We start from the raw sequence: 25,944 nt of genomic DNA on the forward strand, positions 1-25,944 counted from the left end.
TCTGTTGTAATCTGTCACATATTGAGGTACAGGGCTGTTATTTTAAATCAACTTAATTGATGTCGTTACACAAGGAACAAGATCAAATAATTACATGTTTATTTTTCTGAGAACACATCTGACTTGATTATAAACAGAGCATAAAATTACAGAGTTACACTCATTTAATCTTCCTTTACAGCAGCTGTGACTGGGAACTATAAAATATTTAGATAAAACCGCTTTAATCTTTTATTGGATAAACATCAGCATCCATTTCTGAGGTAACAAATAGCCATGATCGATAACTGATGGTGTAAAAACTATTTATTCAGCTAAACCAGAGGATAAAACAATTAGTTCTCTGGTGATTTACTCCATTGTTCTAATTTTGAGCAAAAACAAAGTGTTGGAGGAACTCAGTGGGTCAGGCAGCATCTGTAGAAGGAAATGCACGGTCGATGTTTAGAGTTGGGACTTGGACTGAAGAAGGATCCTGACTTTAGACTTTACTTTAGACTTGAGATTATAAAGGGAGAACGTACAACTCCTTAGTCCTTAGTCAGGATCAAACTTGGGTCTCTGCAAGTTTGGGTCTCTGCAAGGCAGCAACTCTACTGAAATACCACCACCGAAATATCAACTGCGCACTTCCTTTCACAGATATTGCCTGATCCATTGTGTTCTTCCAGCAGTTTGTCTTTGGCTCAAGGTTCCAGTCTTGTGTGTCTCTGAAACAGGTCTAAATAATCAAGACCTTCGTGGTATGAGATTATTGCACACTTTAGATGAAAATGCCTGGAGGATATGAAAAGTACAGTACTTTAAACAGAGTCCCCTCCTTCACATTGTGGTTACATTTATGAAAGAACTCCACAGCATTAACTTGTTTTGCTAATCAGCTGAACACATAAATTGTCCTCTGGTTTGTCAGCCTACTTGTTGCAACACTTGTTGAGGCAGCAAGAAAAACAATTAATAATTTTCAGTAAAACATGGTGCAAGGCAGGCTAGTAATTAAATCACATCTTTGCCCCAGATATTAAAGTTCTGTTCATTCATCAGTAAGGAAATATAAATAGAGCAGAAAGTTACAAGATTCTCATTATTCAGTTTGTGCTATGCTAGATTCTTTTTGAGTCTATTCCTCCACCATAAACCCCTCTCCTTTATGGCAATGTTACCAGTATACAACTTTAAATGTCAAAATAAACCTAGCCTTATTTCTGATCCAAATTGTTTTTGATTGTGATACAAGTATGTTTATTTGCTAATCCTTACAATAGCAAACCAAACTCCCTTCTAATTAAAAGAAAACCTTAAATATCATCCAATGAGAATCAATTAGTATTGTTAATCTGTCAAAATGCCCAAATTAAATTCCAAGTTTGTGTCTTCACTCAATCCTGGGACAACCAGTCTGAGAATTTGAGTAGATATTTTAAGTAGAAGATTTAAAGTTCAGGCTAACCATTCATGAAATGTTGTAATTGAAAAGTTGTCGTGAGATTTCTACTACTGTACTGGGGCAGATAAAGTGTACCTGCACATAAAGCACATTTAGTTTAGAAGGTTATCAGACCCACCACCTGTATCTGGGTGCAGTGTTAATATACAGGGGCACTCGAGGGGGGTAGTAGGGCATCTCACCAGCGTTCCTTAATGCAGCAACTTGGGTTTCTCTCCCATGCCTCCTGCCATACTATACACCACAAGGCTCACTTCATACGCCAACGTATCTGCATTAGCCTGCAAAGCAAATGAGAAATTACACTTTGCAACACGTACACCAGAACCAGTGAAACAGTGGACAATAAGGATATCAGCGTTTGCACCAGGAAACGGGATCAGTTACGGGAAAGGTGGGCCAAGGAATGGTAAATGGAATATAACTGACAAATGTGACAAGTGTTGCATTTTGATATTGTCAGACCAGGACAGGACTTGCACATTAAATGATACAGCTCTGGAGAGTGTTATGGAACAGAGAGATCTAGGAGCACAGGTGAAAGTGGCGAGTCAGGTGGACAATGTGGCGAGAAAGGTGTTTGACATGCTTTTCTTTACTGAGAAAGAAAATTAGTGCAAAATTTGGGACATCATGATGCAGCTGTATGATTTGAAGGGCTGTGTAATCTGGTCACCCAAATATAGGAAATATGCCACTTTGTTGGACAGGGTACAGAAGAAATTCACCAGGATATTACCTAGACTTGCGGACTTGAGTTATAGGGAGAGATTCAATAGGCTGGATACATTTTCACTTAGATGGTAGTATCTAGAATGAGTTGCCAGAGGAAGGTATAGAATGACCACTTTCACAAGACATTTGGACAGATATGTGAACAAGAAATGTTCAGAGGTATATTGGGCCAAATGCAGGCTGATAGAGCCAACACAAAATGCTAACTTGGTCATCATGGACAAAATGGGCTAAAGGATCTGTTTCTGTGCTGTACCCTACTCTGGGTAAAAGATATTATGCGTTCACCCCATCTATCCCCCTCTACACCTCTGCAAGATCAACCCTCAACCTCCTGCGCTCCAAGGAATAACGTTGGAGCCTGCTCAACCTCTTCCTATAGCTCAGGCCCTCAAATCCTGGCAACATCCTCCTAAATCGTCTCTGTACTTTTTCCATATCTGCTCTGGAGTTGCTGTTTTTAGTGCTGACCTTACCTGAGTGTCAGCTTCAGCATACACTCTGATCACATCTTCTGTTCCCGATGGGCGTACAAAGGCTCTTGACAAACTGTACGTCTTCACCAGAGCATCTATGTTCTCCTGCAGCCCTGCAGGAGACACTGCTCTCCTTCCAGCATCTACAGTGGCAATCACTTGTCGGTCAGACACCTAGTACAAGACATAACATACGGCAATTTCAAAAATACACTCAAAGGCAAACATGCCAAACGCCTCCTTCGCCACCCTGTCCTTCTCAACTGCAGAATGTTTTTAGAAACAGAAAATAAGTGCAGGAGTTCAATATGATCATGGCTGATCATTCAAAATCAGTACCCCGTTCCTGCTTTCTCCCCATATCCCATGATTCCGTTAGCCCCAAGAGCTATATCTAACTCTCTCTTGAAAACATCCAGTGAATTGGCCTCCACTGCCTTCTGCAGCAGAGAATTCCACAGATTCACAACTCTCTGGGTGAAAACGATTTCCCTCATCTCAGTGCTAAATGGTCTACCCCTTAATTCTTAAACTGTGACCCCTGGTTCTGACAGCAGGAACATTTTTCCTGCATCTAGCCTGTCCAATCCCTGAAGGATTTTTCATGGAAAAGAGGTAACAAGTAAATAATGTGACCAACGAAACAACATAGTAATGATGTGGAGAGACACGAAGTGTTGGAGTAACTCGGCAAGTCAGGCAGCATCTCTGCAGAAAAAAGATGGGTGATGTTTCATGTCAGGACCCTCCTTCAGTCTGAAGAACAGTCCAGACCTGAAACATCACCCATCCTTTTCCCCCAGAGATGCTGCCTGACCTGCTGAGGTACTCCAGAACTTTGTATCTACCCTTGGTATAGCATCTGATGTTGTTTCTCAAATTAATGACGTAAGGTCTTTTATGCTGTCTGAAAGATGGCACCTTGAACTGTGCTGCACTCCCACAGAATTGCAGTGAAGAGATAACCTACAGTAGGCGCTCCAAACTCCAAAACTAGAACCCACCTCCCCTCAAAACCGCTGATCTTTTAAATGAACATTGTGCAAAGCATGGTCTCACCTTTACTTTCAATTGTCTGTTAGGAAGGTCAGTGTAAATTAAATCCCACTGCTGGACAGTCAGACCTTTGATGGACAGAATGGCCTCAATTGTCAGCAGGTCCGATATAGCATCACCAACTGTCTGCAAAGTTAGCATTAACAAGAGCACTTAATAAAGTGAAGGCTACAACATCCTCTTCAAACCTCAAGGTAGGTCATTCCAAAAAAACACGTATAATCCAATATATCTATTCGTACTTCTCATCAAGAAGAGAAAACGTTGCCAAATAGATTGATTCTGTTTACACTACTCCAATACGGCTGAGAGGGGATTGGGTAATTAGATTTGCAAGACTGTACAGAAAGACCACCCATGGGTGGAAGTCGCTTATAAAACATGGGGGGGGACACAATGAGGCCTGACATCTAGGACAGGGGTCAGCAACTTACGGCCCACGGGCCGAATCCGGCCCATAACCCAAAATCATCCAGCCCGCAGGCGTTTTTTTTTCCCAATTAATTTTTGCGAGCTGGGAACTGCAGCCAGTCCTGGGCCCGCAGGGGATCTTGACGCTACAGCCAGACCCGCCAGCCGGCCTGGGCTTTTCTGCCAGCCCCGGGACAGGCGAGCTGACCTGGGCGCGCAGGTGACCTGGGAACTGCAAGTCCTTTGGCCCACCCTGTCCGCGCCGACCAGCAATCATCCGTACACTAGCACCATCTGACACATTAGGGACAATTTACAATTTACCGAAGCACTTAACCTACAAACCTGCACGTCTTTGGAGTGTGGGGCAGGTGAGATGACCTGGGCGCTACAGCCAGTCCCGGGGCACGCAGGGGACCTGGGCGCTACAGCCAGACCTGGGGCAAGCGAGCTGACCTGGGAATGGCTGTATTGACCAGGTCACAAAACATGGGGAGGGGAGGGGATTGTCCCCCACCTCTCAAAACATGGCGGGGCCAGCCCCTCCCCCCCCAGGATGTCCACCCATGGATGGGTGGAACAAGAGAGTTGCTGTGGGAGAGAGGTAGTAAAGCAGCATTGCTGTACTATAACGGCATTGAAACAGCACGTGGTACAGGTACATGGAGAGGAAAGGTTTAGAGGGAAGTGGGCCAAAGGCAGGTAAATCAGTGTTGGTGGGATATCTTGGGGAGCATGAACAAGTTGGGCCAAAGGGCCTGTGTCCATTCTGTAGGACTGACTCTACAGCCATAATGAACCAAATAGCCTCTATCTATGCTATAACCACAATTCTATAGTTACTTGCCGAGTTATGATCGTCCAAATGAACATATGGATGTTGCACTACTGGGAGAGTCTAGGACCAGAAGCCATATCCTCAGAGTAAATGGACGTACCTCTAGGATGGAGATGAGGAGGAATTTCTTTTGTGGTGAATCTATGGAATTCATTGCCACAGAAGGCAGTAGAGGCCAAATCAATGGATATTTTTAAGGTGGAGATTCATAGATTCCTGATTAGTACAGGTGTCAGGGGTTATGGGGAAAAGGCAGGAGAATGGGGTTGAGAGGGAGATAGATCAGCCATGATTGAATGGCAGAGTCGACTTGATGGGCCGAATGGCCTAATTCTGCTCCAAGAACATATGAAGTGTTTGGGAGACTCTCGAGGTGGATGGGGGACAGATTTGCTGTCTGCTGCAGGCACCTTCCGCCAGATGGGACACTTCCACATGCCTGCTCTCCCCGCCACTCCTCCGGCCCACAAGTCACACCAATCAGGGACTGGGTCAGACTAAGCGGAGCGAGGCGCCAAGTGGACAAGCACTGAGACGGTGAGGCCGGCTGGGGGCCAACTCTCCCCACTCGCTTCCCTGTCAGTGCTGTTCCTGTGCTCTCTCACACATCGTTCCAGTTTATTTACGACTCGCACACAGTTTGGGTTACGAACAGTTCTTGGGCACGGAACCCTGGCTATACCTCTACTATAGTATTCACATTTTATAGCTTTACCTGTCCAGTGTCGCCAACATGGCCACCCTGAGCTCCCTGTTCTGCTGCAGCACGCAAACACCAGCATAATCCACCCACAAGCAGGCATAAATTCCTTAATGCAACCTCCATTAGCGCTCCAGTAGTTAAATTATCCTCCTGTGTCACATTGTGAATGAATGGAACGGCCAAAGGAGCAAATTACAACATGCTTTGCTGCCACATTTCACTCACCTGGTTGATCAGGTCAATGGTATTTTCAAGCATTTTGGCTGCATTGCTTTTCTCTCCCATTTGGCTCTGGTCCTGGGCCATCTGCCTGATTTTGCTCTCAGCTGTTTTACTGAAGAGGACCTGAAGTAGGAATAAACAGTGTTAAAGAGGGAACTGCAGATGCTGGGAAATCGCAGTCTGCATCCTGGTGGCATGAACATTGAATTCTCACAATTCAATTAATCCTTGCTGTCTCCTCCCCTTCCTACCTCTCCCTCAGCTCTCGGGCTCCTCCTCCTCCTTTTTCCTTTCTTTTCCCCGCCTCCTCTACCCCCTATCAGTCTAAAGACGGGTTTCGGCCCGAAACGTTGCCTATCTCCTTCGCTCCATAGCTGCTGCTGCACCCGCTGAGTTTCTCCAGCATTTTTGCGTACCGTAGGAATAAACAGGCCAGGACATTTCAGATTTGCTTGATGCAGTACTGCTGAAAGTGTAATTCTTAATTCCAGGTACAGCTTTAAATCTATCTATCCTTTCTATCAGACATAGAGACTGCATTCCAATATCAGGATTTCTTATTTCCTCCTCAAATGAAAAATACCAATTACTCTTCAGAATTACTCACGCATACAATTTGCAAGCTATTTTTGATTTGAAAACCAAATCCACTTACACACACATTTAATGTCACTCCAAACTGTAATGGGGACACAAGGGACTGCACATGTTGCAATATTCAGCAAAACAAAGAGCTGGGTGGAGGAACTCAGGCAGCATCAGTGTCGGGATTGGACAAGCGACGTTTCTGGTTGGGACCCTTCCTCGGGCTGATGGAGTAGGGGGGAGAAAGCTGGAAAAGTGGTGGGGCAGAGCAAAGCTTGGCAAGTGATAGATGGGCACAGGTGAGGGGGGGTGGGTTTGATTGGCAGATAGGTGGAGTAGGTGACTGGGGTTAAGCACACTTTTCTGCGAGTCTACTATTATTTGCAGCAGAAAACCCAAGAGTAATCCTCACCTTCGTCTTTTCACATCGTTGGATGTTTTGAGGTCACGTACGTAATTATTCTGTGCCGAATGTAATAACTAATTTTTGCACATCGCAGCAAGCTGATCAAATTAAAATTAAAAGTCAGAAAATGGTGGCACATTTATAAGTCTATTCTGAGCCACCAGTGTTTGTTATTTTTCTCACCATAACCTCATAAAGGGAAAGATGGTGGTCAGGACAGGTCCTGTGCCCAATCCACATTCTCCTGTAACTGGGTACTGAAATGTGTAACAACCACAACAACTATTTTGTTTGATCATTCTGTGCTCTTTAAACACACACTATGTTGAGAAATTTGTCAAAATTTGCCTTATCTATGTGTAATCATAGTCATACAGCATGGAAACAGGCTCTTCGGCTCAAATCGTCCATGAGACTCAGATGCCCCATCTATACTAGTCCCACCTGCCTGTGTTTGGCTCATTTCACTCTAAACCGCTCCTCTCCATGTACTCCAAGTGTCTTTTCAATGGTGTTATTGTACCTCCTCTGACGGCTCATTCCATATACCTACCACCTTCTGTGTGAAACTGTTGCCCCTCAGTTTGTGTTAAATCCTGCCCCTCTCACCTTAAATCAATGTCCTGTTTCTTGATTTCCCTATCTTGTGTGAAAGATTCTGTGAAATTAATCCTTTCTACTCCCCTCATCCTCCTGCTCTCCAAGGAATAAAGTCCTAGCCTGCCCAGACTCTCCCTATAGCTCAGGCCCTCAAGGCCTAACAACACCCCTAACAACATGAATCTTCTCTGCACTCTTTCTAGCTTTATGACAGATTTTTAATCCATTTTAACATATAGATATTTTATTTTAATTGTTATGTATTCTGCCTTTAGTTTAACAAGTAGGTTCTCAATTCCAAATATCATGCAACCTTTGTACACTGCAAGAGATGAGATAAACTCTTCATTCAAAGTCACTTACAGTGCCGTGACCATTTGCTTCAAAGTAAACCCCAATGTCAAATTCCTGAGCTTTATGGTGCAGAAACTTCACTCCTGTGTTCACACAGTGTACAGGAACCTGGGAAAAACCACAAGTATACACATTAGAAGTCAGGCAACAAACACACGGTTATTTAAATCCACAACGGCTTGGCGTCCATTCTTAACTTGATTTGTTCTGCTCTTGATTGATTTTGGAATTCCATCCAATAAAATTACATGTTAAGGCAATGTTACTTGGTGTTCTAGAACCATGCAGCAGGAAAGAGATTGGAGAATCAAGGAACCACAGATGCAAAAAAAAAAGACATAGTTCTGGAGTAACCCAGCAACTGAAAAACATGAAACGGTGATGTTTTGGGTCAGCATACTCCTTCAGACTGAACAACATCAGGGGAACGAGATCAGTCTGAAGGATCCAGACTGAAACATCACCTATCCATGTCCTCCAGAGATGCTGCCTGACCCACTGAGTTACTCCAGCACTGTCGCTTTTAGCAGGAAAGAGATTCTTGGGGTTCATGCTAACCTTCAGGCATGAATTTACACTAATCCCATTTTATCCTCCTAATTTTTCATCACGTCCCGCTGCCCAAATTCCAACCACTCTTGACACACTTAGGACAATTTACAGAGGACAATTAACCTACCAGCTAGCAACCTGGGATATATGAGAAAACAAGAGCATCCAGAGGAATGCCACATGGTCACTGGGAGAACATGCAAACACCACACAGATAGCACCCAAGGTCAGGATTGAATTTGGATTGCTGGAGCTCAGAAGCTTTACTTGCTGAACCAGGGTGCCACCATTGTGAGCAGTTTGCATTAGTATTACAGGTTGAGAAATAATCCATTCTCAGAATCTTATTACCTTCATGACATCTTCAATGTATCTTGTTGAACTTCCATTTGCATAGGCAGTCTGTACCACCGCAATCTGCACATCTAAATCTGCCTAAGCAAGAAGAGGAGTACAATTACTACAGTTAATTTTCATTAGGTCAGATACAATAATTATGGAACCTTACAGGTGTGTTTATATATTTAATAAGGTAGGCAAAAATGCTGGAAACTCAGCGGGTGAGGCAACATCTATGGCGTGAAGGAATAGGTGACGTTTTGGGTCGAGACCCTTCTTCTGACTGATGTGGGGGTGGGGGGGCAGGAAGAAGAAAGGAAGAGGCGGAGACAGTAGGCTGTGGGAGAGCTGGGAATGGGAGGGGAAGGAGGGAGAAAGCAAGGACTACCTGAAATTGAAGAAGTCAATGTTCATACCGCTGGGGTGTAAACTACCCAAGCGACATATGAGACGCTGCTCCTCCAATTTGCGGTGGGACTTACTCTGGCCATGGAGGAGGCCCAGGACAGAACGGTCGGATTCGGAATGGGGAGTTGAAATGCTGAGCCACCGGGAGATCAGGTTGGTTAATGCGAACCGAGCAGACGTGTTGGGTGAAGCGATCGTCAAGCCTACGCTTGGTCTCACCGATGTAGAGCAGCTGACATCTAGAGCAGCGAATGCAATAGATGAAGTTGGAGGAGATGCAGGTGAACCTCTGCCTCACCTGGAAAGACTGCTTGGGTCCTTGGATGGAGTCGAGGTAAAGCGACAAGTGTAATATTTCCTGCAGTTGCAAGGGAAAGTACCAGGGGAGGGGGTGGTTTGGGTGGGAAGGGACAAATTGACCAGGGAGTTACGGAGGGAGCGGTCTCTGCAGAAAGCCGAAAGGGGAGGAGATGGAAGATTTGGCCAGTGGTGAGATCCCGTTGGAGGTGGCGAAAATGTCGGAATATTATCTGTTGTATGTGACGGTTGGTAGGGTGGAAGGTGAGGACAAGGGAGACTCTGTCCTTGTTACGAGTGGGGGGATGGGGAGTGAGAGCAGAGTTACAGGATATAGAGACCCTGGTGAGAGCCTCATCTATAATCGAAGAGGGGAACCTCCGCTCCCTAAAGAATGAGGACATCTCCGATGCCCTGGTTTGGAACACCTCATCCTGGGTGCAGATGCGGCGTAGACGGAGGAATTGGGAGTAGGGGATAGAGTCCTTACAGGAAACAGGGTGGGAAGTCCACCGGCAGTTTAAAATGAAACGGTCTAAAGCAGGTAATGGCCTTTCAGCCGGCATATTTATATACATTTATATATTATATATATTTATATTCATCTCTTGCCACTCCAAAGTGAAGTTATGATGTTTGTTTCAGAATTAGGAGTCGATCAAAATCTGCAGCCAAACAATGAAACTCACTGCACCAAAGTCCAAAATCTGCTCATTCATGATCCAATCCTATAACATCATGCTGCATTTACGTTTGCTGAAAACTCTTGTAATCACACGGTATCAAGTGCATGGGAGACACCTTCTGCCAAACTAAAAATGCTCCACTTTAATTTCTCCCTAATTGATTTCATTTTCCAATAGGTTAACCTAATTGTACCAAGATACAATGAAAAACGTTGTTTGCGTGCTAACAAATCATATTGTATGAGTGCCAGGACAAAAATACCACAGTGCAGAGTATAGTGTTATAGAATTATAGCATTAATTCCAGAGAAAGTGCAAAGAAAATGCAAGCTCTGCAATGAGGTAGGTTGGGAGATTGGGACTACACCCTAGCCTATGGAGGATTGTTCTGTCTGATAACAGCAAGGAAGAATGTGCGTTCAAGCATTTGTACCTTCCGCTCAACTAGAGGTTAGGGTGGGGGGTCTGAAGAGGGAATAACCAGGGTTCTTGTTTATGTTGACTGCTTTCCTGACTCAGCATGAAGTTACGATGGAGTCAATGAGGCAGGGGGAAGGACAAGTTCTCAGGTGAATGCAATAAACATATTGTATCACAACAAACAAGAAAGATGAAATGGAAATAACTGCAGGGGTACACAGAGGATTTTAAAGATCACTCTTAAAACATGTTTTGCCATTTTGGAGCAAAGCAGGGACCATCAGATTTAAATTACAAATCAACCATGTACCCATAACACAGCAAATCAAGAATGCACATTCCATTCGTGAAAATAACTAACCTAATTATCACTGATCTTGAGGCTGCAAACCAGAACAGCTGTATGTAAACACAATGAGAAAATACTAAAGGAAAGCAAAGGATAAAATATTTATTTAATAAAATTAAGCCCAGCCACTGCCAAGGGCATGCTGACAACTGGGACACCTTAAATGACACGGAGACAGCTTCGACCTTCCTGCAACCCACACTGCACTTGACTAGCATTGGACACTCTCAGTCGAAGGCCTGTCCTTGATATTGGTTTTACAATGATTGGAGACACAAGAGACTGCAGAAGATGGAATCCAAAGCAACTGAACAATCTGTGGAGGAATTGAAGTAGGTCAATCAGCATGTATGTGTGTGGAGGCGGGGGTGTGGGGGAAGGATTTGTCTACCTTTTGAGTCAAGACTCTGCATCAGGGATGTGGAGATGGACGAGAAGGAGGGATGAGGACATGTGTAGGAAGGAACTGCAGATGCTGGTTTAAACCAAAGATAGACACAAAATGCTGGAGTAACTCAGCGGGACAGGCAGCATCTCTGGAGAGAAGGAATGGGTGACGTTTCGGGTCGAGACACTTTTTCAAAGGGGTGTGTGGATCCAGGAAGAGTGAAGGGCGATGGAGTCAGATAGGGGGAAGGAAGGCCAATGATGGAGCCAGCTGCGGAGGGTGATAAAGGGCAACAGAAAGACTACCAGTGCTGGAATCTGGTGTAAGTAAGGATGGTGATACTGGGAGTCATTAGGTGAGAGCTGGTGTGATGGGTAAAATAAGCAATAATTGCAAGCCGTTTCACTTCCCTTCCCACCCCACCCCTCCTTTTCCCCATAACTCCATCCACAACCCTGTCACCCATTCCCCCCCCCCCCCTCCTGGTTTCATTCATCTACCACCCATGCTTCTACCACGCAGATCCCCCTCCCCTATCTGCCCGCATCTTCCCCATTGTCTTCAGAAACAGAAAATCTGAAGTGAAACCGGAAAGTGTTGGGAACAAACACAAAAAGCTGGAGTAACTCAGCGGGTAAGGCAGCATCTCAGCGGGTAAGGCAGCATCTCTGGAGAAAAGGAATGGAGGACATTTGGGGCCTGGACCCTTCTGCACAGTCCGACTGAAACGTCACCCATTCCTTTCTCCAGAGATGCTACCTGTCCCCCTGAATTACTCCAGCATTTTGTGTCTGTCTTTCCTAATTGTTTTTAAAGATAATGACTGAATTTGTTTGAGAAATATATCCCAGTGCACTGATAGAGAAACTTTAGAAACACAAAAAACTGCAGATGCTGGAAGACAAAATAAAAGACACTAAGTGCTGGAGTAACTCAGCAGGCCAGGCCAGGCCAGGCCAAGTCAGGAAAAATAAATGTGTTTTTAAATAACAAAAAAAGGGGGGGGAAGTGGAGAGAACAAAGGCATTATGATAATTTGGAGACCAATCGTTTTGGTGCTGTCTAGTTAATCGATGAATGAAGACAGGTGGAGAAAGGAAAATAATTAGAAGACAAAGCTGGAACTGTGAGGAACAGAAAACAGCAGTTTTTGGGACACAGTGGCGCAACGGGTAGAGCCACTACCTGACAGTACCAGAGACACGGGTTCGATCCTGACCTCGGGTGCTGTTTATGCATCAGGGCAGCATTTCTGGAAAACATACCTTGGCAAGAAGTTCTTTTAGAAATGTAATTATTAAAGTTGCAATCTTATCACCATCAAGGAGGTGGAAAGACTTGGATTCATCAATGTAATAATATACAATTCTGTCGGCATCACCGTCAAATGAGCAACTTCGTTCATTTGCCTTCATATCCAAACCTGCAGTGATTCAAAGTGCAGCTGTTAACATTTTCTACAGTGACATTAAATAGAAGCCCTCCTTCCTTTAGCAATGACATTGTCTAATGATCACATGCAGAAACGCTAGCAAGGCCGCGAGCATAATTAAGGACTAGTCTCACTCCCCCTTCTCCCTTCTCCAATCAGACACCTGGTACAGAAGTGTGAAAACACATACCTCAAGATTCAGTGGAATTCAAGAGACGCGCATTCCACTCTCTAGGCCCTCACCCCCTCATCTTCACCATGGATGTCCAGTCACTCTACACCTCCATCCCCCACCAGGATGGCCTCAAAGCCCTCCGGTTCTTCCTCGACCAGAGGAGCAACCTATACCCAGCCACTGACACTCTCCTCCGCCTAGCGGAGTTGGTCCTCACCCTCAACAACTTTACGTTTGACTCCTCCCATTTCCTCCAAACACAAGGCGTAGCTATGGGCACATGCATGGGCCCCAGCTACGCCTGCCTTTGTCGGGTACGTTGAACAATCCTTGTTCAATACGTACCAGGGCCCCATCCCCGACCTATACCTCCGTTACATTGACGACTGCTTTGGGGCCACCTCCTGCACCCACACACAACTGACCTCACCATCTCCATCGCAGGGGATAGACTTCTGACCGACATACACTACAAACCAACTGACTCACATGGCTATCTGAACTACACGTCTTCCCACCCTGCCCCCTGTAAAGACTCCATCCCCTACTCCCAATTCCTCCGCCTACGCCGCATCGGTTCCCAGGATGAGACGTTCCACACCAGGGCATCGGAAATGTCCTCGCTCTTCAGGGAACGGGGATTCCCCTCCGCCACCATAGATGAGGCTCGCACCAGGGTCTCATCCATACCCCACAACACTGCTCTCTCTCCCCATCCCCGCACTCGCAACAAGGGCAGAGTCCCCCTAGTCCTCACCTTTCACCCCACCAGCCGGCAAATACAACAAATAATCCTCCGCCATTTCCGCCACCTCCAACGTGACCCCACCACTCGCCACATCTTCCCATCTCCCCCCATGTCTGCCTTCCGCAAAGACCGCTCCCTCCGCAACTTCCTTGTCAATTCTTCCCTTCCCTCCCGTACCACCCCCTCCCCGGGCACTTTCCGTTGCAACCGCAAGAAATGCAACACCTGTCCCTTCACCTCCCCCCTCGACTCCATTCAAGGACCCAAGCAGTCGTTCCAGGTGCGACAAAGGTTCACCTGTATCTCCTCCAACCTCATCTACTGCATCCGCTGCTCTAGATGTCAGCTGAATTACATTGGTGAGACTAAGCGGAGGTTGGGCGATCGTTTCGCCGAACACCTCATCTCGGTCCGCAATAATCTACCTGAACTCCCGGTGGCTCAGCACTTCAACTCCCCCTCCCATTCCCAATCCGACCTCTCTGTCCTGGGTCTCCTCCATTGCCAGAGTGAGCAACACCGGAAACTGGAGGAACAGCACCTCATATTCCGCCTGATAAATCAGGGAAGGGATTTCACCCCAGGGGGCACATGAGTGGCAGGGTTGTTGGGTAAGATTTGTAAACTCTGCGTTATGACGCAATGGATGAACGTATAGCCTCCGAGAATGTTGGAAGAATTTTTATAGCTAAAAGATCACCTTAGAAAAATAACATTAAAACTTGCCTTGAGGTGGCTTCTGTTGCACTTTTACAAAGTCTGCACCACAGAGGTAGTTGAGTTTGCCAGTTGTACCATCATTACACAATTTTAACTTCAGCTTCTTCTCAAGATAAGGCTCCAATTCATTTAGCTTTAGTGCACCTATCCCATTTGCCCCATCCACATTCAGTTGTCTCATTTCTTCTGGATGGCAGGGTACCTGTAGCAGATGAAATATTGAGATACATCAACAATGTGTTTGAGACAGATTTCACAAAAACTCATTCTCATTCGACTACCTCAGTAAAGCAGACTTTCCATGAGACAAAGTTGCAGAATTAGGCATTTGGCTCCCCATCTAGTCCTCTCCGCCGTTTGATCATGGCTGGATCATTTTCCCTCTCTCCTGCCTTTTCCCTATAACATTTGATGTCCTAACTATTCAAAGCGCTTCAGTTTGAGACCCAGAGATTACTCAAAACACAAAGTGCTAACAAAACTCAGTGGGTCAGGCAGCATCTGTGGAAAAATGGACAGCTGATGTTCCAGTTTGGGAAACGTCGCCTGTCCCTCCCTCCACAGATACTGCCTGGCCTGTTAAGGTTTGTAGGTTAATTGGCTTCGGTAAAATTGTAAATTGTCCCTCATGTGATACCAACGGGTGGTGCCTCAATGGCAGCCTCGCCTACAGTCTGTCTGATCTGTTTGGTGTTATTTCTAGTGTGTTTAGAAAGTTTGTGTTAATGTTCTTTGGTTTTTTTATGTGGGGGTTGGGGGAGGGGGTCGGTGGAAACTTTTTTTCAATCTCATACCTTGCCAGCCTCGCCAGCAGAAGTCCGTCCTTTTACCCTTTTTGTTATTTTTAGTGTGTCTAAATGTATGTTTTTAAAGGTTTTTAATGGGCCTGTCCCACTTAGGCGACTGCAGGAGTCTATGCAGTTGCCACATGTTCGCGGGTGGTTGCCGGGGAGTCGCCTTCATGGTCGTGAGGAGCTCCCGCATTCTGGGAACTAGTCACGGGCTCATTATGGTTGCCATGAATTTTTCAACATGTTGTAGCTGGTGCTGACCGGTGAATTTCATTGGCTCATTGGGGGAAAAAAGGTAAGCAGTAGTTTTCAGAACCAAGGATAACCAACCGGTAATATTAAAAGACCGCCGAGCTTCACAGCCGTGTATCTCTGGCTTCTTAAAAGTTGTCTCCATTCCTTCTCCCCCCCCCCCCTCTTTTAAAGGACTTACCGTACACTGTGCTTTAGCCATCTTTTTACAGCGCCAACCTTCCTGTTCATCAAAGTGTGTCTATATCACCTTGGCTTTGCACCGTGTGAATATTTTAGACAGGGCAACTGGGGGGAGCGTTGTCTAAAAAGTTCACACGGGCTGGTGAAGGAAGCGAAGTGTTTGTGTGTATGCGTGTGTTCCACTCTGACAGTCGGCGTTCCAGTTTCCGTTTTTTCAGGCAACTTGTCAGTTGCCGGCAGTCCGCTGAAAAATCACCTAAGTGGGACAGGCCCATTAGACCTTTTTATGTGGGGGAGGTGGGGGGGGGGAAACCACTTTCCTAGTCACTTCCTGGTCGGAGGTATGTCTTTTCTCCGAGTCACATCTTCGCCTCCCCCTCGCGGCCTACCATCAGGATTGGCGCGGCCTTTCCTGCCGGAGAAACATCCGGGGATCGCCGTGTTGGAGCTCCAGAGTGTTGAGCCTGCTGATTAACACCGTGGAGCTGTGGTTGCGGTGCTTTCAGCCGCGGGCGGTGCTAACTTTAACATTGCAGAGTCCTGGGATCTTTTGCCGAGGGTCGCCAGTGTTGAATCTCCGCCCAGCTCAGCATGTGGACTTCGGAAGACATGGTCTCCGGTAAGAAGTGGCCGATTCGGAAACTCCAAACCGATGAGTATGTTCTTCCATTCCGACGCCAGAGCTCCGATCATCCCGGCGAGATCCCAGCCCGTAGCAGCAACTGCGGAGGGCTCAAAGGCCCCGACTACGGGTGAGCAAAAAGGAAGATGACTGAACTTTATTGCCTCCCCTCACAGTGGAAAATGTTCATGTTAATTTCAAATAAACAATCGTGTATTGTGTTCTTTTTATTCATATGGCGGTATGGTCATTCAAATCTCACTGTACCAATTGGTGCATGCGACAATAAATGTAACTTGAACATGATTGTTTTCCGGGTCGTATCTCTGGTCGCTCTGCGGCCTAACATCGTGCAGCTGGAGGCCTGCTCGGGACTGACTTTGAGCCCCACTGCAGGGCGTGGACTTAACATCGGAGCCGATCGCTTTCCTGGGATCGACGCTCCAACTGCGGCCTGCAGACTTTAACATCAGGAGCTTGCAGTCTCGGGTAAGAGACCGATGTCAGCAGCTCCAAAAGCCGCACGACGTTCGACAAATCCCGACCCGTGGTCAGATCGCCCGGCGCGGGTAGCTGACATCCCCCTGATGCAGGAGCCTGATCGCTCCAACGAGGAGGCCCGCCGCTGACTACGGGAGTAAGATTGTCCCGTCAACGGAAGGTTAGAGGACCCCGACAGCTGGAGGACAAAGAAGGGAAGAGATTGAACTTTTTTTCGCCTTCCATCAGTGAGGAATGTGATGTTGTCACTGTGGTGGATGTTTATGTTAAAATGTATTTTGTGTGTTCTGTTGCCTTTTATTAGTATGACTGTAAGGCAAATCAAATTCCTCGTATGTTACAAAACATACTTAGCTGATAAAGTATGATTATGATTATCATTATGATAGTCATTATCATTATGCTAGCCTAGTACTAGCATACGGGGATCGCTGGTTAATTTCCACTGTATCTCTAAACAAATCAATCACATGGCTGTCAAATGTAGACATATTTAGTAGAATTTGGATTTTATTTGACAATTTTCAATGGGTATTTTTAATATAGTTTAAAAAAAAAGAATCACCTCTTCTAATAGGTAGAAAAATAAAATACCTGCTTAGTCAAGGCAATAAATGCACGAGAAAGTTTCTTGTAATATCCTTCGACTGTTGCAATTCCATACTGCTCCATGGTATTCCGACAACAAACCATATAGTGCAGCTGTGGAGTGCTGACAAGACCATAGTCTGCAACAAAGGGAATCACATAATTTAAAACTAAATGCTTATCATCAATCCGACATTTAATCTTTGTCAGTGCTGGCAAACGCAGTACAGAATAGTCCAGGATCCCTGTCTTGTGAAATTAGTGATGATACAATGTGATCCAAGAGTTTAAAAGAGGATGTGAAAATAGCACAAAATGCTAGAGTAACTCAGAGGGGTCAGGCACCATCGATGGAGGACATGGACAGGTGACGCTTCTGGACTCTTCTACCTGAAATGTCACCTATCCATGTCCTCCAGAGATGCTGCCTGCCCTGCTACGTTACTCTAGCACTTTTGTGCGTTTTTTTTTAAAGGTATAATTTGACAAGCTATGTGTTTTTGACAAGATTGTGTTTTTCCACTGGACGTTCTGCACTTGATTCCAACTAATCTTTATATTTGTCAACATTTTGGGAGCCATCCAGTAGTGGTTGTGCCTTGAATCAAGGCTGAAGAGTTAAAATATAATTTTAACCTTCAAACAAAACAAAATGTACATTACGAGATCACTTTTGGAAGATGTAACTGTTATCCTAACTTCAGCACATACCTTGATAAGCTCCTCCTAAGACACACACACCATCAACAACAGCCTGGGAAAGCTTGAGGCTACTGGGCCTGAAGATGAAAAACATTCAGAACACAAAATTACAGGACCAGAACACTGACAGACATACGCACACAAAGAAATAAATGTAGCTTATCTTGGTTAAATAAATGAATCATGAAGCAGGAAAGCAGGCCATGTATATTGGTCATTTAAAGCTTCTTATAAATCTTCTCGTAATAAAATGGAGCCATAAATGAATAATTAATTGGTGACTATTGTTTGAATTAATTTACATCTCCAACAATATCAAATTCTTCAATTAGAAAACTCAAAGCCTAAAGACAAATAAACATGTAGGTATGTAGGAGATAGGGAGAACTCCAGGTGCTGGTTTACAAAAAGTGCTGGATAAACTCAGCAGGTCAGGCAGCATCTCTGGACAACATGTATAGGTGATATTTAATTTAGTTTATTATTGTCGTGTGTACCGAGGTTCAGCGAAAAGCTTTTGTTATTTAATCTGAACAATGGAATGAAAGTTTACTCATCACCTGATGAGTCTTTCACACTCCCACAAAATAAGAAATAAATGAGATCTTCTACGATTCCAGCTGTAACTGTAATGCCAGAACCATAACACATACCGTGTGTCCCTACCAAGAAAAATCCGAGCCACATCTTGCAGGTTCACAGATTCCTTTTCAATGATTTTGGTTAAGACAGATTTTAGATTCTGGTCTTCTGCATTTGCTAACTGGGTGGCATATGCTTCCCAGGCTGATGCAAGCATCTCTCCATGAGGGTCAACTAATTTCACTCCATTGTCTTCCTGTAATGGAAATAAATAATTTAATATGGCTTCGTAAAAGAGATTAAGACTTGGTCTGAGGTAGAGATGTTGACTCGTACTGTGTTTTCAGCTTTGTATGTTATCTTTCTGATTTCCTGCTGCTGTATTAATGTGACCAATGTACAGACTTAATGTGTTGCTGGTAATTGCCACCAAGGATACAAAGCTAGGTGGCAGTGAGAGTTGTGAGAAGTACGTATTGTGAAGAGGATGCAGATTCATAGCAGGTTATGATATAGTATAGTTAATAACTAACAATAACTATACTGTATAATTTATTATACAATAAATTACTATACATGCAAACTTCACCCTACCAGGGACCTTTTGACACAATATTGAGTCAAATGCTGCTGTATTGTCAAGCGCTGTCATTCTCACATCAATGTTTGAATTCATCTCTATAGTGTATGTTTGAACCAAGACAGTAATGAAATCTTAAGCAATGTAGCCCCAACAGTACCGAAAATTGGGAAAAATTAGCTGATTATCTGTGAGTATATCTTAATAGTTTGCACTGTTGACACCCCCCTTTCATTACTGTTTTGCTAAAGAGATAGTAAATTCATGGGTGGTAGCTGACCCAACTGGATTATCCTGCTTTTTGTGGGCAAGACATTACATGATTTTCCATACTATGGTGACATTAGTGTTATGGTTCTAATGGGATCACAGTTGCTAGATTTTAGCAATTACACATTCAGAATGATAAAATTCAAATTAGAATGACGAATAGCCGGCTTCCCTTTCAACGTACACATTGACTGTGGAATATTACCTCTGGGTTATGCGAGGCTGTGACCATTACACCGATGGTACTTGCAGTTTTCTTTGACCTCAGGACCGATAGCAGGCCCATGCGATACATTACATGATCGAGTTGTTCTGCCTTGGCTCGAAAACCTGCTGTGCCGTATTCAAGAACTAGTCCCACAGGTTTAGGATGCTGTCCTGGTATCATCTCCATGTCTTCAAAGTGAGTCATGCCTGCACCAAGAAATTAAAGCTCGAGATAAAAATAGTAGAAATGGGAAAATGTCACGTGTCTGCAACAAAACAATTTATGGTGTTTAACTGCAAGGCTTGAAGTAATAACTTTGTCTTTGCAAGAACTGTGTGATTACTGAAATTTGTACTTTCTCTTCATTCACTATGAATCTCGATAGCATACACACAAGCTGGAGTTCAGCTAACATGCTTGAAATAGTCTGAATCCCAAGTATGTGTTTTGCTTCCAAACATCGTTATTTTATGCCTTAAACAATATGTTTTAAATATTGTCGTTTCTATAACAGGTTTCAATTTAAATCTTACAAAACATTTTAGATCCATCAATCGACAAGATATGAATGGGTGGACTGTATGTCCATATATCTATACAGGTACCGGTTAAAAAGGCATAGGAGGCTTTCCTTTTTCATACAAGATAAAGAATAAAAGAACAGGAATGTTACGGTGTAACCATGCACAGTACTAGTTAGTGTCATCCCAGTAAACTGTCCAGTTGTGGTTATATTAGATTCAGATTCAAACTTTATTGTCATTGTTACTGAGCAGGTGTACAAGGATGCAAGAGATTTACAAAATGCTGGAGTAATTCAGCGGGCCAGACAATATCCCTGGAGAACATGGATCGGTGTCATTTTGGGTCAGGGTCCTTCTTTAGACTGAATGGCACTGGGGATGAAACGTCATGGACGCCATGTTCTCCTGAGATGCTACCAGACCTAGAGTTAGTCCAGCAGTTTGTGCCTTTTTTAAAAAAATTATAAACCAGCATCAGCAGATGCTAGTGTCTTCAGATTTACAAACATGTTGCCAAGACAAAAAAAATTAACTGAGGAAATATTGGATAAACCTTTAACTCCAAGATAGCTGAGATGTCCTTGAAACTGAGACCAAAGCAGCCCTTTAAGATGAGACAGAGATTCACTTGCATGTCCGCCAACCACATCTCCTGCATTTGCTGCTCTCAACTGGCCTCCTTTATTATAATAATAATATAATAATAAATTTTATTTATGGGGAGCCTTTCAAGAGTCTCAAGGACACCTTACAAAAATTTAGCAGGTAGAGGAAAAACATGTAAGGGGAATGAAATAAATAGTAGAGACATGACTAGTACACAAAGTAAAGACAGAATCCAATTCAAAACACAATATGAGGCAAGTAATACACAGATGAAAAGGGAGGGGGACGTGGGGCTAAGGATAGGCAGAGGCGAAGAGATGGGTCTTGAGGCGGGACTGGAAGATGGTGAGGGACACGGAATTGCGGATCAGTTGGGGGAGGGAGTTCCAGAGCCTGGGAGCTGCCCTGGAGAAGGCTCTGTCCCCAAAACTGCGGAGGTTGGACTTGTGGATGGAGAGGAGACCGGCTGATGTGGATCTGAGGGACCGTGAGGGTTGGTAGGGGGAGAGGAGGTCAGTGAGATATGTGGGGGCCAGATGGTGGAGGGCTTTGTAGGTGAGGATCAGGATTTTGTAGGTGATCCGGTGGGAGATGGGAAGCCAGTGAAGTTGTTTGTGGACTGGAGTGATGTGATGCCAGGATTTGGTGTGGGTGATGAGTCGGGCGGCTGCGTTCTGGACCAGTTGGAGTTGGTTGATGTAAGTGGAGCTGATGCCAAGGAGAAGTGAGTTGCAATAGATGGTATGTGCAGATTGTGCAATTTTGCCCAGTACCTATGCCCTGCCCATTATGGCTTTCTAGAACCATTTTATTTCCTCTTCCAATTCCTAGGCGGACTTTGGCCCTCTCCATTGGCAGGGAGAGACCAAACATATACTAAAGGCTCAGTGGGTCTGAAAGAGCAAGGGGGAGAGCCAGTATAAATAGAACAGGTGTGAGTCCCTTCACAAAACCCCTTCTGTCCATTTCCTCTGCAGATGCTCCCTGGCCAGCTGGGTTCCTCCAGTACTTTGTGTTTTGATCAAAATTTCAACAGTTCCAGTTCCTAGAACCCCAACCGTCCCCAGGATGGCCATCCACAGAAGACTCGTCCCTAGGAGGTCCCGTCCCCAGGAAAGACCTGTCCCCACAAGGACCATCCTAGGAGGACCCATCTTGTTTTTCCAAAAATAAATGTAATCAATTATTTACACAAATAATATTGACAATACAAACGGTAAGAACACACCCACAACCAAATACATAAATTCCCAAATACTCTTAAATATTCCTAAATACCAAATATACTAAATATTAAATAACTATACTACAATCCTTGTGTAGGAAGAAACTGCAGATACGAGTTATACACCAAAGATAGACACAAAATGCTGGAGTAACTCAGGCAGGACAGGCAGAAGAAGTTAGACACAAAATGTTGGAGTAACTCATTGGGTGAGGTAGCATCTCTGGAGAGAAGGAATGGGCGACGTTTCGGGTTGAGATCCTTCTTCAGACTGATGTCAGGGGAGGGGGCGGGACAAAGATAGAATGCGGGTGGAGACAGTAAGACCAGTGGAAGAACTGGGAAGGGGGATGGAGAGGGAAAGTAAGGGCTAACTGATGTTAGAAAAGTCAATGTTCATACCACTGGGCTGTAAACTACCCAAGCAAAATATGAGGTGCTGTTCCTCCAATTTGTGCTGGGCCTCACTCTAACAATGGAGGAGGCTCAGGACATAAAGGTCAGATATGGAATGGGAGGGGCAGTTGAAGTGCTGAGCCACCGGGAGATCAGGTAGGTTAAGACGGACTGAGCGGAGGTGGTTTAAGACGGACTGAGCAGAGGACATTCTTACACGTTTTGTCAGCATCTGCAGTTCTTTCTTACAGGCAGAAGCGTCTCGACCCGAAACGTCACCCATTCCTTCTCCCCGGAGAAGCTGCCTGTACTATTTTGTGTCTATCTTCAATCTACTACAATCCTTTTCCAGGATGCATTTGACCGCCCGCGTGCCCAGCGGTCCTCGAACCCCTCATGGTGCCTTTGCACACCGAATGTTCCAGGGACACCCTGGCACGGGCGTGACCCCGGAAAGCGGGCAGGCAGTCGGCTCTGGCGGCGCCCTCGTCTGCCTAGCACCGTGACCCATGAATGGCCAGCTTGACCAGGCCCAGGAGCAAACCAGCCAGAACACCCAGAACAAACCAGCCAGAAAATGACGGTAGAGAGAAGCGGCAGCTGAAGGGACAACAACAACTAAAGTGCTTGCCGAACATTGGCCGTGCAGATATCAAGAATGAAAATATTTGCTCACTGCATTTCATCAACAGTAAAGCATTATTTGTGTTTTTTCTTGAATCCTTTGGTATCTAAAAAGTTTCAGAAGTGATAAATCTGGCCGTAAAATTTTATAATCGCCCATGGTTCTCAAGTGGGTTTTTACATACAAAAAGAAAACGCTTCTGAACCAAAATTTATCATTTTAAAAAATCGCAAACCATACGTGGGTTTTGAATTACTTTTACTCAGATGCAAGCCAAGGAATGGCATAATTGTTAGCTGTTAATTGGACATAATCAACCTCCGCAAATTGACAATATCCTATTGAAAGGGAGTGGGTGTTTAAGCTGTCAAGACATTTTATTATTTGCCAAAATATACATCTCAATAGCCTAATGATTGAAAACTTACTTTTCTACACACCACTCGTACGTCTGTAGATTTTTTAATGACAAATTTAGCTTCAGAAGCGTTTTCTTTTTGCATGTAAAAACCCACTTCAGAATAATGGGCGATTTTTAAATTTTACAGCCAGATTTATCACTTCTGAAACTTTTTAGATACCAAAGGAATCAAGAAAAAAAACACAAATAATGCCTTACTTTTGATGAAATGCAGTGAGCAAACGCGATAATTCCCAACATTTTCAATCTCGATACCTGCACAGCTAATGTTCGCCAAGCACTTTAGCTGTTGTTGTCCCTTCAGCTCTCGCTTCTATCTACCGTAATTTCTCCTCACTTTTGCAATTCTGAAGTAGGATAAATGTCTCTCACGCTTACCCCGATTTCCACAATTATTTACAGCGCAAAAAATGACATTTTCAGCGGTTTTTAACGGATAAGAATGAACGCGTTTCGTGTATTAATTTCGTGTATATGCCGGAAGCTGCCATGTCCTCCACATGGATTGAGCTGGTCTGTGCATCACGCCCTTTGCCCCGATGACCTGACGTGCAGCCCCCTCTATACACAAACAAGGACTCCATGTAGACAGGGAAGTGGCAGATGACCCATCCTTAGGAGGTCCATTCCAGTCCGATGAGGGTCTCCGTCCCCTGGAGGACCATCCTCGGAGGTCCGGTCCGCTGGAGGACCATCACGCCGTCAGGCTTCATGTGTCGGTAGACGCGATCGGTGCAATTTAAATCGGAGCGCCCGACAGTCCCCTTCCTTCCTACCTTGTCGTGGTGATAGCCTCCCGTCCGCAGCGGTACACAGCTGACACCGGGGCCGACGGCGCGCGGGAAGCCAACCAACTGCCGCCGTTCCTGCCACGTCCTCCCGTCACCCTGGCAACTACCGCCGGGCCCGGCCCGCGCATGCGCGGCATGTCGACGGGAGAAGGCCCGTGTGGGGTTCGCCGGGGAAAAACACGGGTTTGTGTGGAGATACCTTGCATGATCACGTTGTTGCCCCTGTCTCTCCTTCTCTAAAAATAATATATTCTGCTGCACTCTTACAATGTATGAAATTATAATTGTATTATAATTGGTTTGCCCAGTCTGAATGCGTAGGAAGGATAGACGCAAAATGTTCTGTAGGAAGGCACTAGTGTGAATGGTGGTTTACACTGAAGATATACACACAATGCTGGAGTAACTCAGCGGTCAGGAATATCTCGAGAAAATGAACAGAAGAGTCTGGACAAGAAACGTCACCTATTCCTTTTCTCCAGAGATACTGCCTGTGGGGTTGCCAACTGTCCAGTATTAGCCGGGATATCCCATATATTGGACTAAATTGGTTTGTCGCATATGGGACTGCCCTTGTCCCGTATTTGACTGCTACCAACAGGTGCTCCTCAACTTACAATGGGGTTCCGTTCCGATAAACCCATCGTAAATCGAAAATATCGTAAGTCGAAAATGCATTTAATACACCTAACCTACCATCACCAGTGTATTCAGGGTTGGACCGCCAAGTGATTGTGGGTTTTCACTCTCCTGGTTATTTCCCCTCCCCTCTCTCTCTCCTCTTCAGTCCTCTGCCTCTGGGAGTGTTTTTTTATTTCCACGTTTTAATTATGAAATCTCTTTGGCGTCTCTCAACCGCCCACTTCCACTGTTCGGTCGGAGCGCTCACCAATTCCCCGAGTACTGACAATAGACAATTGTCCCTGTTCGGTCGGAGTGCCCACCAATTCCCTGAGTACTGACGCCCCTTAAATCTCCCGAGTGCCAGCCCCCGCAGGAGCGAACACATGACGAATTGTCACAGCAGGTAGCAGCTCTGAGATTTATCAACTGCCTCATCAGATCTGATGCCGTTCGATGTCCATCTCGTCTCCTGCAAAATTCCTCACAAGTCCCCCCCCTCATCGCTTCCTCCCACGGAAAGGCTAACACGGTTTCTTATCTCCCTGCAAAATCTTGCCGCACGCCAGCCTCTTCTTCGGTCCTGAAGCTCGCCTCTTCTGTATCCATTGCATGATTTCTCTCTCCAGCCTCAGCTCAGACACCTTGCATTCAAAACAGCTGACTCATTCGACCTTGCATCAAGATAAATAGGAGATAAAGTGCACAGGCTAGCGTTAGATACTAACAAGCCAGCTCAGGCGAGCGAGTGCGTCTGCTCAATAGAACAGCCTTAAATCAAAATATAACACAGGAAAGCTGTTTAAATTAAACAGTAAAGCATTACCGCTTAAATTATCAATGCAGTCCAACGCTGCCACAGGGCCAGGCTATTGAAATACGATTTCTACTGAATGTGTATCGCTTTTGCACCATCGTAATGTCGAAATATCGTAAGTCGAAGCATCGTAAGTCGAAGAGCATCTTGTACTCTGTAACACCAGAGTGCACGCTTACAGACAGATCCTAGATCTGATACGACAGCGTGCGTGCGTGTCGCATGTGTTGTTGACGCCACGCACAAGGGATTCACCTGTCATCCAATCATAAGCCCCCTTATGCGCATCAGT

At 45.0% G+C, this 25,944-nt stretch overlaps 2 protein-coding genes across 3 annotated transcripts in view; one reads left to right on the plus strand and one right to left on the minus strand.

Annotated features, from left to right (window-relative positions):
* Positions 1 to 77: 77 nt before the first annotated feature.
* Positions 78 to 25,796, minus strand: pgm3 (phosphoglucomutase 3). Of its 2 annotated transcripts, none has more exons than XM_055639504.1 (13): positions 25,662 to 25,796; positions 19,624 to 19,832; positions 18,640 to 18,824; positions 17,996 to 18,063; positions 17,291 to 17,424; positions 14,354 to 14,549; positions 12,538 to 12,695; positions 8,737 to 8,820; positions 7,843 to 7,941; positions 5,892 to 6,011; positions 3,718 to 3,840; positions 2,659 to 2,832; positions 78 to 1,728 (listed from the first exon to the last, which is right to left on the minus strand). In XM_055639504.1, the coding sequence occupies exons 2-13, from the start codon at positions 19,828 to 19,830 to the stop codon at positions 1,639 to 1,641; spliced, it is 1,638 nt and encodes a 545-aa protein (XP_055495479.1). In that variant the 5' UTR covers positions 19,831 to 19,832; positions 25,662 to 25,796; the 3' UTR covers positions 78 to 1,638. The 2 variants fall into 2 exon arrangements, with proteins under 2 accessions (XP_055495479.1, XP_055495478.1); XM_055639503.1 differs by lacking the exon at positions 25,662 to 25,796 and adding an exon at positions 24,200 to 24,346.
* The window catches only part of serac1 (serine active site containing 1), a 38,899-nt gene continuing 37,772 nt past the window's right edge, over positions 24,818 to 25,944 (plus strand). Inside the window, exon 1 of the mRNA XM_055639501.1 lies at positions 24,818 to 24,875. Coding sequence (XP_055495476.1) covers positions 24,833 to 24,875 — 43 coding nt within the window. The 5' untranslated portion in view covers positions 24,818 to 24,832. The remainder of the gene's footprint in view (positions 24,876 to 25,944) is intronic.

Source organism: Leucoraja erinacea, chromosome 8 (genome assembly GCF_028641065.1).
Source record: "Leucoraja erinacea ecotype New England chromosome 8, Leri_hhj_1, whole genome shotgun sequence".
NCBI lineage: Eukaryota > Metazoa > Chordata > Chondrichthyes > Rajiformes > Rajidae > Leucoraja > Leucoraja erinaceus.

Bases quoted from the DNA above. Each gene is read 5' to 3' on its own strand.
- pgm3 (XM_055639504.1), bottom strand. From the start codon at position 19,830: ATGACTCACTTTGAAGACATGGAGATGATACCAGGACAGCATCCTAAA. The intron at 12,696-14,353 runs GCAAGTTTTAAT...GAATCACTGCAG, and splicing joins GCAACAGAAGCCACCTCAAG to GTTTGGATATGAAGGCAAAT. The intron at 7,942-8,736 runs GTAATAAGATTC...GGTTTTTCCCAG, and splicing joins ACATTGAAGATGTCATGAAG to GTTCCTGTACACTGTGTGAA.